We start from the raw sequence: 15,127 nt of genomic DNA, 5'->3' as shown, positions 1-15,127 counted from the left end.
TTTCTTATTGAAAAACATGCAACAAATTCCTTTCTCAATGTTTTTTCGGGTCATGAACGGATTAATGGCATTTCAATTCATGTCAGTGGGGAAAATTGCTTTGACATACGAATGATTTGACTTATTAGCTCCGTCACGAAACAAATTAAAGTCGTGAGACAAGGTATATAATAAGAAAGACTGAAAAAATTATTGTTAGAAAACAACAACAGAATAAACACTGAACCCGGTTTTTCTCATTGCACCTGTCTCTTCGTGAGGGAGATGTGTAATGCCAAGGATCAGAGTTGTACGTGTCCAGGACGACAGAGTCACCATTTTCCCTGCTCTCTGGGATATTGACCACAACATAACTTTGTGTGTTGCTTCTTGGTGCTGGCTGACGTCTGTTGTTGCGTTTGTGAGAGGAATATTTTTCTGGGATCACAATAAACAACAACAGTCCAACACAAGCGAGGTCCCCCCACATGTTTCTTATCTCTGATAGCTGGGAGTCATGAACTCTGTTTCTGAGAGCCAGTGAGTTGATGTTATTGAGATGCAAGGAAAACTTTCTCAACACTCTTAGAAGGCAGGTAGTGACCCGATATGTATGTTGTGGATCATACTCTGTCCCTCGAGCTTCATATGGCTCATAATGCTGTGTGATATAGACTTGGTCTATTGTCCGTACTGCGTTGCGCCCCCTGACTCTAATTATAATGCGAGCCCTGTTACTTTCCTCAATGTCCGACTCCACGACATAATCTGGAAGTTCCAGTGATGCATCTTGGTAGATGTTACCGACAGTGTAGTATCGGTATCCCCTGGGCAGTGGGTCTAACAGCTGTTCATCGTTGCGATAATGATGTGAGCCATAATCACCACGGTTTGGGTCAAAGGTCAGCAGGATGATGTTGTTATTGTCAAAGTCAACTGTGGTTGCAAACCAGTGGAGCAAGCAGAGGCTGTACTCGGGCACAGACTGGCCAAAGCCTACTGACCTCAGATCAGTGATTGAGTTGAGCGCTCGTCTTACAGCTGACACAGAGCTGAAGGTCAGGAGGAGAGCCACACAGCAGCTCATCATTCTTCCAAACATCTTCATCCTGTAGAGATTTAAGAAGTCACTGTTTTTATTGTTCATACTTTATATTCTGACATTCGTTACATGTTTTTTTTTTACCAGTGAAACATCAAATGACTATGTGTTGACTGCAAAAAGTGATTAACAGATTATTAATGATTAAGACAGCTTTAAATTTATTCCTAGTTTATAATTTGATAGCCATTCAGCCACACAAACTCTGAAACAGGTTTTAATTGTTTGTCTCCTCTCTGGTTTATACCATCCATCATGGGTTGGAATTGCATTTTAAAATTTAGCTTTCTTCAGTTGAAATCAAAAGTTACTTTTTTAATATTAGAGTTTACTTTTAATTAAGAGGGTGTTAAGAGAGGCTTGTTAGTGAGAAATGTTGTTTTCTCAAACAGCTTTAACTTTGTGACATAAAGAGAGAAAATCACACTAATAACTTGTATCTGTAACTTGTTGGCTGAAGCCTCCTGTCAGCTTCAGATAACTAACAGGGAAGGATCGCTCAACACTCAGTTTACAGAGGATTAATTAAACAAAGCAAACTAAGTAATTCTTTAACAAAGAGGTGAAGCATATTTTATAGCCATGACCAAACATGCTTTTATTTTCCCCACTTATTCATTACACTTTTGTTAACCCAGAGTTTTACTTATTTATGTTGTCAGGTTTGGCTCTGGTTTCATGATATTCGCCTCTCCCTTTCTCAGAAAGTTAAACTAATTATATTGTTTAAAACTGTAATACTGCAGATGAATAGATCATTTTTATGTGAATGAGTGTGCTTGTAATTTAAGAGAAGGTGGACTAAGTGCAATGTAATCCACTCCATGTTAAACCCACTTCATTGTATCTTTAAATGTAGAATAAATGCTGCATTAGAGACGAAGGTAAAGTCATGTGAGTGACAGTAAGTAAAAATGAATCCACCAGGAAATGAGAGAACGTACCTGTGTAAGTCTGCTGCTGCTGTTTGTGTGAGGACAGTCGTAGCTCCCTTTATGTTTTGCGTTTCCTGGTAAATGAAACCAGAGCAATAAGCTCCGCTAGTCGTCAAGAGGAAGTTTGATAATCCAGCTATTTAGATGAGGCTATCAAAGAGCAACACCAGTAGTAGTTTAGCAGTCACATAAATGCAAATTATTGATCTTTTTACGAGCAGGTTTAGGTCCAAAGTTTGAATATGGACGTGTCTGCCGGACTGCAGGGTGAGAGATTGCAGTAGTGTCTGTAATCTAGAAGCTGGTTACAAATGAATTTCAAATAGTGTACAGATGTTTTTAATGGCAGCGTTTTCTTGTATGATTTGTTTGGTAATTCAGGTTTTCATCGTTTAAAGGTGTTCTATCATTGCTGTCATCATATAATCTTATATCTTTCTGCCGTCATATGTAGAAAGATGTGATTGTGTTACAACTCAAACTTTTTCCCCCCAAAGATTTATTTATTGCTTTTCCAAAAGTATTTTAAACAAGGAAGACAGAGAAAAATAAAATAAAATAAAGGAGGAAATTGATAAAAATACAACTCAAACTTTTAGTTTCATTATATCAAATTTTAACTAAAAGTTTGCGTCATTTTTTATTTGAATGTTTTTACTGAAACATCGGAGGTCAGAGGTCACATTTTCTAGAAGTCTTGTAAATGCAATGACTAATTCCACTAGGATTTTATCATTGATACCAGGAGGCTAAGAGGTAACGCTAGCTGCCGCCAGTAGTTTTCCTTTAAAAAAAAAAGGTCCTTCTTTTATCAAACTAAAATGTTTAATGGGAGAACTTTATGCGCTGTCCATCCACTGCAGCCTACTCAGCAGTGATTTAAGATGTCTTTCAGTCCTGTCTTTGATTAAATATTATTCATGAGCTCCACTTTTTCACTGGACTGCACTCTTTAGACAGAAAAATTAAAAAAAAACCTGTGACGCACAATGCCCACAATGAATCTATGCTTCTGCGATCATCATGTTTCTGTGCTTTTAAAGTCCTTCAACAGCTGCAAGGAACACTGTCAGTAATTCTGCCCTATAGAAATCGTGTCAGCAGGGTTAAGTAAACTGGATTTGCCTGCACCAGCTGGTCCACAGAGTTCTTTTTTTTTCTTCTAAGAAATCTGTGAGACACAAAGGAAAAAATGTAAATGTTGGCATAGATGTATTTAAATGAATGTCTACAATAGACCAATGAGTCAGAAGTCAATACTTTAGTAGTGAGTGAGGCCATTGAGCTTTATTAAGGACTAAAAAAGGCCTCTATGTTGTTATATCAATCCACCTTTAATACTTAACCATGACATCATAAAGGAGGAGGAGTTTGCTTTCCAGGCATTTGCTCTTTGTTTACTTGCTGTTCAAAGTCAACAAAGACCTCACAGTCAGTGTGTCTGAAGCTGTCAAAATAATGTTACAGGATTAAACCTGATCTGTACGGTGGCCACTAGAGACAAAGCACGCACAAACTCCAAAACACTTACAAAATCCAAAACACATGTAAACTCCAAAACAGGTACAAAATCCAAAACACAACGGAAGTGCTCCAGGACGCTAGGGGCAGTGTTGAGCTCGATTTGCAAAATAAACAGCAAGTTTTTTGCAAACATGGGCTGTATGGGACGGTCTGGTCTCCGTTGCGCTTTGCATGTGTTTTGTATTTTGTATGTGTTTTGTATTTTGCATGTGTTTTGTATTTTGCACGTGTTTTGTATTTTGCATGTGTTTTGGAGTTTGCACGTGTTTTGGAGTTTGCACGTGTTTTGTATTTTGCATGTGTTTTGGAGTTTGCACGTGTTTTGGAGTTTGCACGTGTTTTGTATTTTGCATGTGTTTTGGATTTTGCACGTGTTTTGGATTTTGTACGTGTTTTGGAGTTTGTACATGCTTTGTCTCTAGGGGCCACCGTAGTACCGTAACCTCATGAAACATCTCCAAGCTGTAAAGTTTTACAGTCTCTGTAGATCAGGGGTGTCAAACATAAAGCCCAGCTAGGACTCCACTACAGCCCAATGAATTTTTGCCTTTTAAGTATGTTTTAATAAGATAGGTCAGTAGGTTGAGTGGTTGCCACATGATCAGAAAGTCAGAAAGGGTTCGAATCCACTGAACAGCTACCCTGAGGTACCCCTGAGCAAGATACCGTCCCTACACACTGCTCCCTGCGTGCCTGCTTAGTGGCTGCCCACTGCTTCACTGAGTGAATGAGTCAAATGGGGAGAAGTAATTTCCCCACGGGGATCAATACAGCATACATTATTATTTAATTATCTGCTATAGAAATTCATCTTTCCCCCCCCAAAACTGATTCTGTTTATTTGCTTTTAAACACTGACAAAATGTTAGTTAGTTTGTTTGTTTGTTGCAATAATATGGTATCATGAGAGACCTATTGTGATGTCGTATTGTGGGGTGTCTGGTGATTCCCACATCTACTTACCAGAGTGTCTTCTAATAAAGAAGGTTAGAAATGAAGCTTTGAAACTTTGAATACTTAGTTTTTAGAGAATTCAGTCAGCTCTTATTATGACACCAAAAGGGGGCAGATCTAGAGAAACTTTCTTAGGGTGGCAAATGGAGAAATCAAGTAGGGTGGCAAAATCAAAGCCTTCAGTTGATTGGTAATACAATCCCTGTTTCTGTTAGATTCCTGTGTAAGAGCTGTTACTCTCCCCCTGGCCTCTAGCAGAGGGGGTCGTAACAGTCTAAATGTGCAGAAAGCATTTGTAGAACTTGAACCTAAATGAAAGTAAGAATGAGCCAGCAAAAGAGTCCAGGGTCAGAGATGTAGTAGAGTCTCCAATGTCGAAGCTTACGAATAAATTTTAAATAGAGTGTACATGTTTTTAATGGCAGTGTTTTCTTGTACAATTTGTTTGGTAATTCAGGTTTTATTTAATCCATTTAATGTTGTTCTATAGTTACCATCATACTATAACCGTGGCTCAGGGGGTTGGGAAGCATATCTGTAACCGGAAGGTCGCCGGTTCGATCCCCGGGCTCTCTGTCCTGGTCGTTGTGTCCTTGGGCAAGACACTCTACCCTACTGCCTACTGGTGTTGGCCAGAGGGGCCGATGGCGCGATATGGCAGCCTCGCTTCTGTCAGTCAACCCCAGGGCAGCTGTGGCTACAACCGTAGCTTGCCTCCACCGGTGAGTGAATGAATAGTGGCATTGTAAAGCGCTTTGGGTGCCTTGAAAAGCGCTATATAAATCCAATCCATTATTATAAAACTTTTGAGATCATTCATATGTAGAAAGATGTGATTGTGTTACAACTTCAATCATCACATCTCTGTGTTTTGAAAGTCCTTCGACAGCTGCAAGGAACAATGTCAGTATTTCTGTCTTCTAGAAATCGTGTCACCAGGGTTGAATAAACTGGATTTTTTAGACGTATTTAAATGAATGTCTACATTAGATCAATGAGTCAAAGTCAATACTTTAGCAGTGAGTGACGCCATAGAGCTATGTTAAGGACTAAAATAGTTCTCTCTTTTGTTATATGAATCCACCTTTAATTGTGCAGCATCACACAATTGTGAGGACGAGTTCGTTTTTCAGGTATTTGCTGTTTACTTACTTGCTGTTGAAAGTCATCAAAGAGCTGAGAGTCAGGGTGTTCCATATTACCATCAGGGTGTACACCTCACCCCTGGCGTCGTTGCCCACCTCTCAATTTTAAATACACTTAGACATTGAGGGCTATCAGGAGGGACTATGCGCTTACCTGCTGCTCCTTGGCAGGTAGCTCCATGCCCTCCTGGGTTTTAATTGCACCTTAGAACACACATGCATCAACACTACAATGAGCGGGTGGAGGGAGGTTTGGAGTCTTCTCCCACCCCCATTCTCTGCGGCCTGCTGGAGCGGGAGGGCTAGGAGGAGTTGGCCGTCCGACTGCGGTCTGGAGTGTGGGGCCTCCCTGCTGCTGCGGAGTCGGGGTGGTCTGCCTCTCCCCACCGCAGGGAAAAGGGTAACACCACCTGGGTCTGGGTGCAGTTCCCCCCTCCAGGGGCAAGGGCACCTAGACCCGGTTTGTAGAGTACGCTTGGGGAGTGTGATCATGTGTACAGCGTCTCTTTATGTCTGTCTCCACGTTGGTTGAGTGTGGAGTGAGTGCATATGAGAGCATGAGGGTGGGAATGGATGTTTGTGTCTGTGTGTGCCTGTATGTCTGTGTCTATATGTCAGGTTGGGTATCAGACACCACCTCTCTGGGGACACCTCAGGCCCTCCAAGGTTTGGAGGCCTATCTCCACCCACCACCACTTCCCCTGCCGGTGGCGGACTCCCTCAGGTGTCGGTGCGTTGGTGGTTCTTTGTGTCTGGGGGTGGGCGTCCAGGTACACACCGGCTCACTCCTTGGCGGCCGCTTATCGGGGCCTGGAACCTGGGGCTCGCTCGGTCCACTTCGGAGGTGGGGTGCCCCCGGCCTCTCGGCCTGGGGCTCGGTCACTCAGGCACAGCTGGCTGCCGGCGGAGCTCACGGGCGCGTCACTGCAACTCCCCCTGGCTTCTGCTCCGCGGCTGCTGAATGAACCCTCATCTGGGACTCTCCTCAGCTCTTACTGGGACAGTGGCGCGGCTGCCCCTCTGTTGGTCTTCCATGGTCTCTTGTGTTCTGGGGGCCTCTGGATGTCTGGAGTTTTGATCTCCTCCATACCTGCTTCATACCCTGGAGGACGGGGCTGTGGCCCCCCCACACTCCCTAGCAGATCGTTACATGGAGAAACCTTTGGAATACAAGCGCGCTGATCCACACAGGTATGCACACGGGTGTACACTGCTCGTAGACTTAAATTACACCTTTCTTGGCTGCTACTTCGAAGCACATCTGTCCTGCGTGCTGCACAACAACATTGAATATTTAGTATTTACTGCTGTTTACACTTAGCTAGATTAATGCGATGGTGTTGTGTTTAGTATGTTGCTTTGTTTTTTTTGTTTTTTTGCTTGTTTTCTATTCTTCTCTCAACAGGTGATCCAGGAGATTTTCTTTTTTCTCCCCCCCTTTCTCACTGTCCCTCTCCCCTTCTGTTTTTCCTTTCCTTCCTCTTTCTTTCTCCCTTTCCTATCCCTCACTCATGTCTGTCCCGTCTGTAACATCTGAAAATAAAATATAATAAATAATAAAAACAAAGATCGACCAAATGGACCAATACGGCAATGCCACGATGATCCATTTGGCAAAGTAAATCCATTGGGTATCCTTGTTGGTCTTCAGACAACAATTCTGATGGCTAAAGAACCTAATGGGACAGGCAAAAAAAAAAAAAAAAAAAAAAAAAAAAAAAGAGAGTCAGGGTGTTACTAAGCACAGCATCTGAAATAATGTTACAGGATTAAACCTTGTTTAACCGTGAAACTTCACTGTAGGTCACTGTAGGTCAGCTTTTCTGTTATTTAATTATCTGCTATAGAAAATCGTCTTTTTCCCCAAGAAATTTGAGTCTGGTTTTTTTGTTTTTAAGCACTGACAAAATGTTAGTTAGTTTCTTTGTATGTTGTTTCAATAATACTGTATCATGAGTGACATTGAGATGTCGTATTGTGGGGTATCTGTTGATTCCCACATCTACTTACCAGACTAGCTTCTTGTTAAGAAGGTTACAAAGGAAGCTTTGAAGCAGTTTTACTTAGTATTTAAAGAATTCAGTCAGCTCTTATTATGACTGCTAAACACTCATTTCCTGAGTATTTCCCCTCATTTACAATAAAAACATAACTTTGAGTATATGTAATTGCAGGGCTTTTTAATTGGGCAGATTCTCTACAGTGTAGCTTCAGCTTCCAGTTATTTATGCAGAAAAGTTATATATGTGTAAAAAACACACTCTTTAATTAACACTGGATCCTTTTGAAACAGGTAACGAGCTGCAACTTATGTGAATCTGCCCATTTTCTGGGCCTGATGTAGAGTTGGATGTCTCGAGACCGGTCTTGGTCGAGACCACTTTTACGTGGTCTTGGTCTCGTCTTCGTCTCGACGGACTTTTGTCTTGGTCTCGGTCTTGGTCTCGCTGTTTCGGTCCTGCGTTCTCAAATCGACATAGTGTTCGGGAGATTTGGAGTCAACCATCAGCGGAGCGGGGGGTGGCGCTTAAGCCCGGGTCATTTTTTCAGAAGCATGGGGTCTTTTGGAGTGTAATTTGTTAGTTAGATGCCTGACTGACAACTGTATAAAACAAAAACAACACACGAAGCACAGAGCGCACCGTCGTAAATTCCCCCTAATTTTGGTATGATCCGAGCTCAGGCACTAGGCGACTGAGCACAGCACCCATGTGAGCGAGGGGGGAGAAGCTGCTGCCTGCGAGTTTGCTGCAGACAGAGGAGAGCTTAAGTTTGACCAGGTACCAAAGAAAATCATTCGTACTGAACTAATAATGTAAATATGACGGTGTATCACAAAAGATTGATATCAAACTGATCACTTGGTTGCGTTACTTGCTCTTCGGGTGAATCAACAAATGGATAAATAAAAAGCCGAACAGCAATGCTGATTTTTTAGAGTCTTAGCTTACATTTCATATTTTCAGTTGTTACCCTCCACGGCTAAACAAGCTCTCTAAATCGGTTTCAATTGTGTACTGATGAACACAACAATGGACATAAGGAGGTTCTTTCAAAGAAAAAACTCAGGTAGATGTTATTTTATATATTATGCTTTGGATGTTGTTCAGTATATCTATGCAAAACAAGAGGAATTTCAATACACAGCAGTATATTCACAGTTGAAACCAGATATTTACATACACTTTATGGAGAAAACATAAAAACTTTTTTTTTTTTTTACTGTTAAACATCAATTTAGAGTAAACTTTTGTTTTAGATAAATAAATGTTGAAATATCTTTTGAATTAGTTAAATGTAGTGATGTGACGTTCTGTATCGAGGCTTCGAAGCTTGTGTCGAGTAACGGTGTGTTCACACCGAACGCGATGGGCGCGAGAAAAAAGCCCCAAACGCCCCTAACTTGATGCGTGCACATTTATGGCAAGCCGTTAGAGCCATAAATCGCCACTTTCCTAACCCGTTTGGTTAAGAAATGGCGTAAAAAACGCCGTTTAATTATTCAAAACGCCGAAAAAAGCGGCGTTCTGTTCCGACAAACGCCGCTTTTTCCGCCACTCGGATGGTGCCCTGAACGCACCATCCGAGTGACGTAAAAAGCGGCGTTCAAAGACAGACGGAAACGCCGTTTTTTACGTTACTCGGCACAAAACGCCGTTTTTATGCATCTTTGAACGGCGTTTTTTACGGCGTTCTCTGCCAGCTGTAACGGCGTTTAAAACGGCGTTTTATTGAAATTATGCAGGGCACTCCCCATGGTTCCCTCATCCAATTACTTTCAACTCATTTCACCCAATCAAAGAAGAGGAAGTGCAGACCACACTAATGCATCACCGATTCACCTTGCTGCTAAGTGATTGCCTATTCAGTACCAGTGCTTGTCACAGTATTCACTTGTATTATAATCCCACTATGCATTTTGATGTGTTTAAGGCATGATCGAGCAAACAAACGACAGAATACTTTTTCTGAAACCTTAACTGTGTTACCTGTTATGGCAGCTAACAGGTAATGAGCAGAGCTAGCTCTGCTCATTTCTGAGCTTCTTTCTTATTTTCCTCTTTACTTCTCTTAACCTTTAACTTATGTTTTAGCAATCAGATCCTGCCATCTTGCATTACCGCTTCGTGCTAGTTATGTTGACTTTTCTCTTCTTTTGTCTCCACTTTTTTCACCCGTGTTTGGACACTCGGCGCATGGCTCCTTTGTTTACATTAGGGATCAGCTGTTAGCGCTGCGCCCTGCAGCTGCGCTACCGGCAGACAGACCCTACATCCCCAGTGAGGGAAGAAACGGGGGTGATGTCTCCCGAGGACACCTCACACACCATCTCTCCTTCCTGTAATCACTTTAAATGTGAGATCACTCCCTGATATGATTGAGGAGCTAATGACGCTAACCCGGTCACAGTGGCAGTATCCCGGTACTCCCTCTGTGAGTAGGCTGCCCGGCTTCCAGCTGCTGCGGGCAGACAAGACGAGAGACAGCGGTGAGAGGAAAGGAGGGGGGCTGGCAGTGTTTGTTAAAGACGGTTGTGGTATCTCTGGGCACATCGCTGTGAAAGAACAACTCTGCAACACAGACATTGCGCTATTAGCGGTTAGCATCCGTGGAGGTAGCCTGTGACTCTCTGTGGTCCGCAGACTGCAAACGCAATCTCCGAGAGCTCTTCTTCTAATATCAGGGGACTTTAATCATGTCTCGCTGGACTCCACACTGCCCACCTTCACCCAGTATGTGACCTGCCCCACCGTAGGCAATAAAACATTGTACTTAATGTATGCCAATGAAAAAGTGGCATACAGTTCATCACCTCCCCCTGCCCAGGGAAGATCCGATCGTAACCGAGTGCGTCTTGTCCCTGTGTGTGCAGCCCTTACTGTGCAGGGAGCCACTAATCACCCACGCAGTGCAGAGATGGTCCGCGGAGGGCATATAAATAAATAATAAAAGCAAGTAAATGACAGTATGCTCTTTCTGAAACAAACGGAGACCTTAACTTTTATCAAAATACCGTTTTACTCAGTTTAAAGTAATACCACTGTATAATAGCCTTCAAATTTAATAATGTTAACAGTATCTCATGAATATTTTTGCCCTTTCAACATGCATTAAAAAAATAGATATACAGTTTTGAATCAGACCTGTATGTACGTTTTCTCAAAAGTGACGTAAATAAGTAATCTCAAGAACCTGAAATAATAGTTTCCCATGTAAACTGGAGATGTCCTTGTCAATGTCATCAGAGTACTGTGGATGTCTTACACGAATTTGAAACATAAAACCAGAGTGGCACATGACAGTGTTGCACATAACATAACTAGTTTATATGACATGAAGTTATAAAAAAAAAAAAGAATCCATGTAACTTGGTAATGGCTTCTTTCTGATAACTGTCGGCTGCAGTGTGCATTATCTTGACAAAAGTATAAGATACTGAACCCACTGATATGATGTGGTGGAGGAGCACAAATACCTGGACACCCACATATATACATTTGCTGAACTGGAAGATCAAAACAGAAGCTGTACACAAGCAGTGTATGGGCAGGCTATTTTTTGTGAGCAAGCTTGTGCAGCGCACTTTGATGTGTTCTTCTTGGATCAGGAGAGCAAGCTCTGTGATTGGCTGCACTTCGGAAGCTGTGGTGGAGAGGAAGTGAGTGAACAAACTGCCATGCATCATGGATATTCCTCTCAATCCACCTCACCAGGTACTTCTCTAAAAGTGTGACTCAGGTCTGTTGCCCCAAAGGATACAGGAAATGTTAGATATTTTAGTATTTTGGGAGCATGTACTGAATACCTTTTTTGATGATATTATACAAAGGACCCTGTTTCTGCAATGCCCTTTGTTTGAACTTCATCTCCTCTTGCTGCGACCCCACGGGCAACTTCCTTTGGCCTGCTGGTCTGGAAAATCCAACAGTTCATCTATATGTAAAGAAGGCACTTAAACTGGAACAGGCATAGCTGCGTTGATCCTGCTGTGGTATAGTGGGACAGTGCATTCCTCGAGTGCACATCAAGTTTGCAGCCTGCTAAAGATCACACACCATTGATTATGTGCCTCTAGGTATATATGGTTAAACATTTCCTAATGCAAATAACTACATGCAGTATTCTACCATGTGCAAACTTATATCACTAAAGGATTCTAACTGTCTAGTGTTTAATGGACCTGTCAAAAGTATGTTGAGATTATAGAAGGCCCCTTTCAGAGCTAGGGGGAACTTCCTTATATGGTTGTAACTTGTAACTTGAAACTTGTTGACACACGAACCCTTCTGCCTATAAAAACCCTGCACAGAAGAATAAACTTTGAGTTGATTTTGGGAAAGCAGTCTCTGTATCATTTTGTTCTCCCAGGCTACTCCCGGCGCTGTAACTAACCCGCTGAACGGCATACCTGAGCTTACTTTGAATAATTAATCTTATACAAAACTCTGCTTATCGCTGCCCACGTCTCGAAGGAAACTCGATCCACGGATGACCCGGAAGGAGAGATTTCTTTCAGGAAATGCACTGATTTCCATGACAGAATTCACAACAACACAGACACAGGTCGGTTCTTTGAAACGGGTGTTTATTACTTGGGCCTTCTCTCCTTGGCTTCACCATCACCAGTACGGGAGGACAGGGAGCGATCTCACATTTAAAGTGATTACAGGAAGGAGAGATGGTGTGTGAGGTGTCCTCGGGAGACATCACCCCCGTTTCTTCCCTCACTGGGGATGTAGGGTCTGTCTGCCGGTAGCGCAGCTGCAGGGCGCAGCGCTAACAGCTGATCCCTAATGTAAACAAAGGAGCCATGCGCCGAGTGTCCAAACACGGGTGAAAAAAGTGGAGACAAAAGAAGAGAAAAGTCAACATAACTAGCACGAAGCGGTAATGCAAGATGGCAGGATCTGATTGCTAAAACATAAGTTAAAGGTTAAGAGAAGTAAAGAGGAAAATAAGAAAGAAGCTCAGAAATGAGCAGAGCTAGCTCTGCTCATTACCTGTTAGCTGCCATAACAGGTAACACAGTTAAGGTTTCAGAAAAAGTATTCTGTCGTTTGTTTGCTCGATCATGCCTTAAACACATCAAAATGCATAGTGGGATTATAATACAAGTGAATACTGTGACAAGCACTGGTACTGAATAGGCAATCACTTAGCAGCAAGGTGAATCGGTGATGCATTAGTGTGGTCTGCACTTCCTCTTCTTTGATTGGGTGAAATGAGTTGAAAGTAATTGGATGAGGGAACCATGGGGAGTGCCCTGCATAATTTCAATAAAACGCCGTTTAAAACGGCGTTACAGCTGGCAGAGAACGCCGTAAAAAACGCCGTTCAAAGATGCATAAAAACGGCGTTTTGTGCCGAGTAGCGTAAAAAACGGCGTTTCCGTCTGTCTTTGAACGCCGCTTTTTACGTCACTCGGATGGTGCGTTCAGGGCGCCATCCGAGTGGCGGAAAAAGCGGCGTTTGTCGGAACAGAACGCCGCTTTTTTCGGCGTTTTGAATAATTAAACGGCGTTTTTTACGCCATTTCTTAACCAAACGGGTTAGGAAAGTGGCGATTTATGGCTCTAACGGCTTGCCATACACATTCGCGTCTCAACGCGTGTCCAAGAAAAATCCATCGCGCCCCAAAATATCATATTTTAACGCGCGTGAACCGGAAATGTGGGAGGGATGTGGGAGGAAGTTGTGCCAGACTGGTATCTTTGCAAGATGGCAGCTGTCGAGCTAGCGCTTGAGGAGAGAGTCTCCCTTCTCTATTTACTGTGGAGAGCAGAGCAGCGGCGTAAAAGACGTCCTCGCCGTACCTGGGTCCATCAGGTCCTCGAGACGCGTGAGCAGTTTGGTGAGTTTCACCATTTGCTACAGGAGCTGCGCCTGGATGACGGCAGATTCCAGCGATATCATCGTCTGTCACTCGGCCAGTTTGAGGACCTGCTTACCCGCGTCGGTCCCAGAATTGCCCGCCTAGACACCAATTACAGGTGCTCAATCCCACCAGCAGAGCGCCTGTCCATCTGCCTGAGGTTAGTAAAAGTGTTTAATACGGTAGTCCTTTATTGATACCTGCGCTAATATATGCTAAACCATCCATTTATACACTGCTAACATGGATGTGCTATGCTAACAGTGAATGCTCTCGGTGTTTACCGATAGCAAACTGGTACGAGACGACTTCATAATATTTGTAGTGATACTCAGACGGTCTCATCAAGTCCCGATTTAATTCGATTTATGCTGTTATCAGTGTTTGAATGATAGCATGGCTGTGGTGTCATAGGTATGCTCTCGGTGTTTGCTGATATCAAACTTGTACTAGGACCACTGTGGGTTAATCTTTGCAGTGATACTCACTCCTTTTTTCATTTAGACCTGGTTTAATTCTGGGATAGTTGAATATTTGTGTATGATCACGGCAGATTGTTCTAGATTATATCAAATATATATCATGTAATTATCCTTATAGTTACAAAATGTTTTATGTAAGATTTATGTTTTGTAATTTTGTAATTTCTATAATGTATTTTGGAACTGCAGTACACATAATACTCATTTTAAACACTGTTGTCCAGGTTCCTTGCCACCGGGGACTCCTTCAGGACCATCGTGTTCAGTTTTCGAGTCGGTGTGTCCACGGTGAGCCAGATCATCCCCCAGGTAGCGACGGCCATCTGGGACTGTCTAGTGGACGATTTCATGGCTGTGCCTTCAACTGAAGACTGGCGGTCCATCGCAGAGGGATTCCAGGAGCGCTGGAACTTCCCTCTCTGCTGTGGAGCTCTGAATGGGAAGCACGTCCAGACGAAGGCACCCCCCAACTCAGGATCCACGTTCCACAACTACAAGGGAACTTTTTCCATTGTTCTCCTTGCGGTTGTGGATGCAGAGCATCGCTTCCGCGTCATTGATGTTGGGGGGTACGGGAGGACCAGCGACGGTGGTATTCTGGCCAACTCCACCTTTGGTCAGGCTCTTCGGGCTGGGACTCTCCATCTGCCTCCTGACCAGCCTCTACCTGGTGGAGAACACCGTGGAGCCCAGCCCCATGTCTTTGTGGCTGATGAAGCGTTCCCGCTGCGGCGTGAGCTCATGAGACCTTTCCCTGGACGCCTCCTCCCTTTAGAGAAGAGGGTCTTTAACTATCGCCTTTCCAGGGCCAGGATGATAGTGGAGGGTGCCTTCGGTATCCTCTCCTCACAGTGGAGGTTGTATCGGCGCGCCATGGAGCTCCGTCCTGAAATTGCGGAGAAGTGTGTGAAGGCAACGTGTGTTCTCCACAACTTTCTGCGCTGTGTGGACGAGAGAGGGGCACCTGCTGTGAGAGATGTGGCGCCTGCTGTGGTGGAGCCGTTGCAAGGCCTGGGTCGTATGGCAGCAAACAATTCCTCCAGAGAGGCTGTCCTGGTGAGGGAGAAGTTCATGGCTCACTTCTCGGCAGAGGGAGCTGTGTCTTGGCAACCAAAGGAGTAGCCTGTTTGAAG

General features: G+C 43.4%; 1 protein-coding gene and 1 long non-coding RNA gene across 2 annotated transcripts; both read right to left on the bottom strand.

Moving 5' to 3' along the window:
- Nucleotides 1-2,144, bottom strand: LOC113020035 (uncharacterized). The gene is made up of 2 exons (XM_026163703.1): nt 2,026-2,144; nt 1-1,088 (listed from the first exon to the last, which is right to left on the bottom strand). Exon 2 carries the CDS (start codon nt 1,085-1,087, stop codon nt 146-148), a length of 942 nt encoding a protein of 313 aa, XP_026019488.1. The 5' UTR covers nt 1,088; nt 2,026-2,144; the 3' UTR covers nt 1-145.
- A 10,064-nt stretch (nt 2,145-12,208) lies between these two features.
- LOC113020890 (uncharacterized) lies at nt 12,209-12,924 on the bottom strand. The gene is made up of 2 exons (XR_003272242.1): nt 12,641-12,924; nt 12,209-12,430 (listed from the first exon to the last, which is right to left on the bottom strand). It is a non-coding gene; the product is annotated as an uncharacterized LOC113020890 (long non-coding RNA).
- Between the last annotated feature and the right edge of the window lie 2,203 nt (nt 12,925-15,127).

Source organism: Astatotilapia calliptera, chromosome 4 (genome assembly GCF_900246225.1).
Source record: "Astatotilapia calliptera chromosome 4, fAstCal1.2, whole genome shotgun sequence".
Taxonomy (NCBI): Eukaryota; Metazoa; Chordata; class Actinopteri; order Cichliformes; family Cichlidae; genus Astatotilapia; species Astatotilapia calliptera.
The sequence above is the reverse complement of the archived record's forward strand: the minus strand, read 5'-3'. Positions and strand labels throughout refer to the sequence as shown.

Coding starts and splice junctions, on each gene's coding strand:
- LOC113020035 (XM_026163703.1), bottom strand. CDS start 1,087: ATGAAGATGTTTGGAAGAATGATGAGCTGCTGTGTGGCTCTCCTCCTG.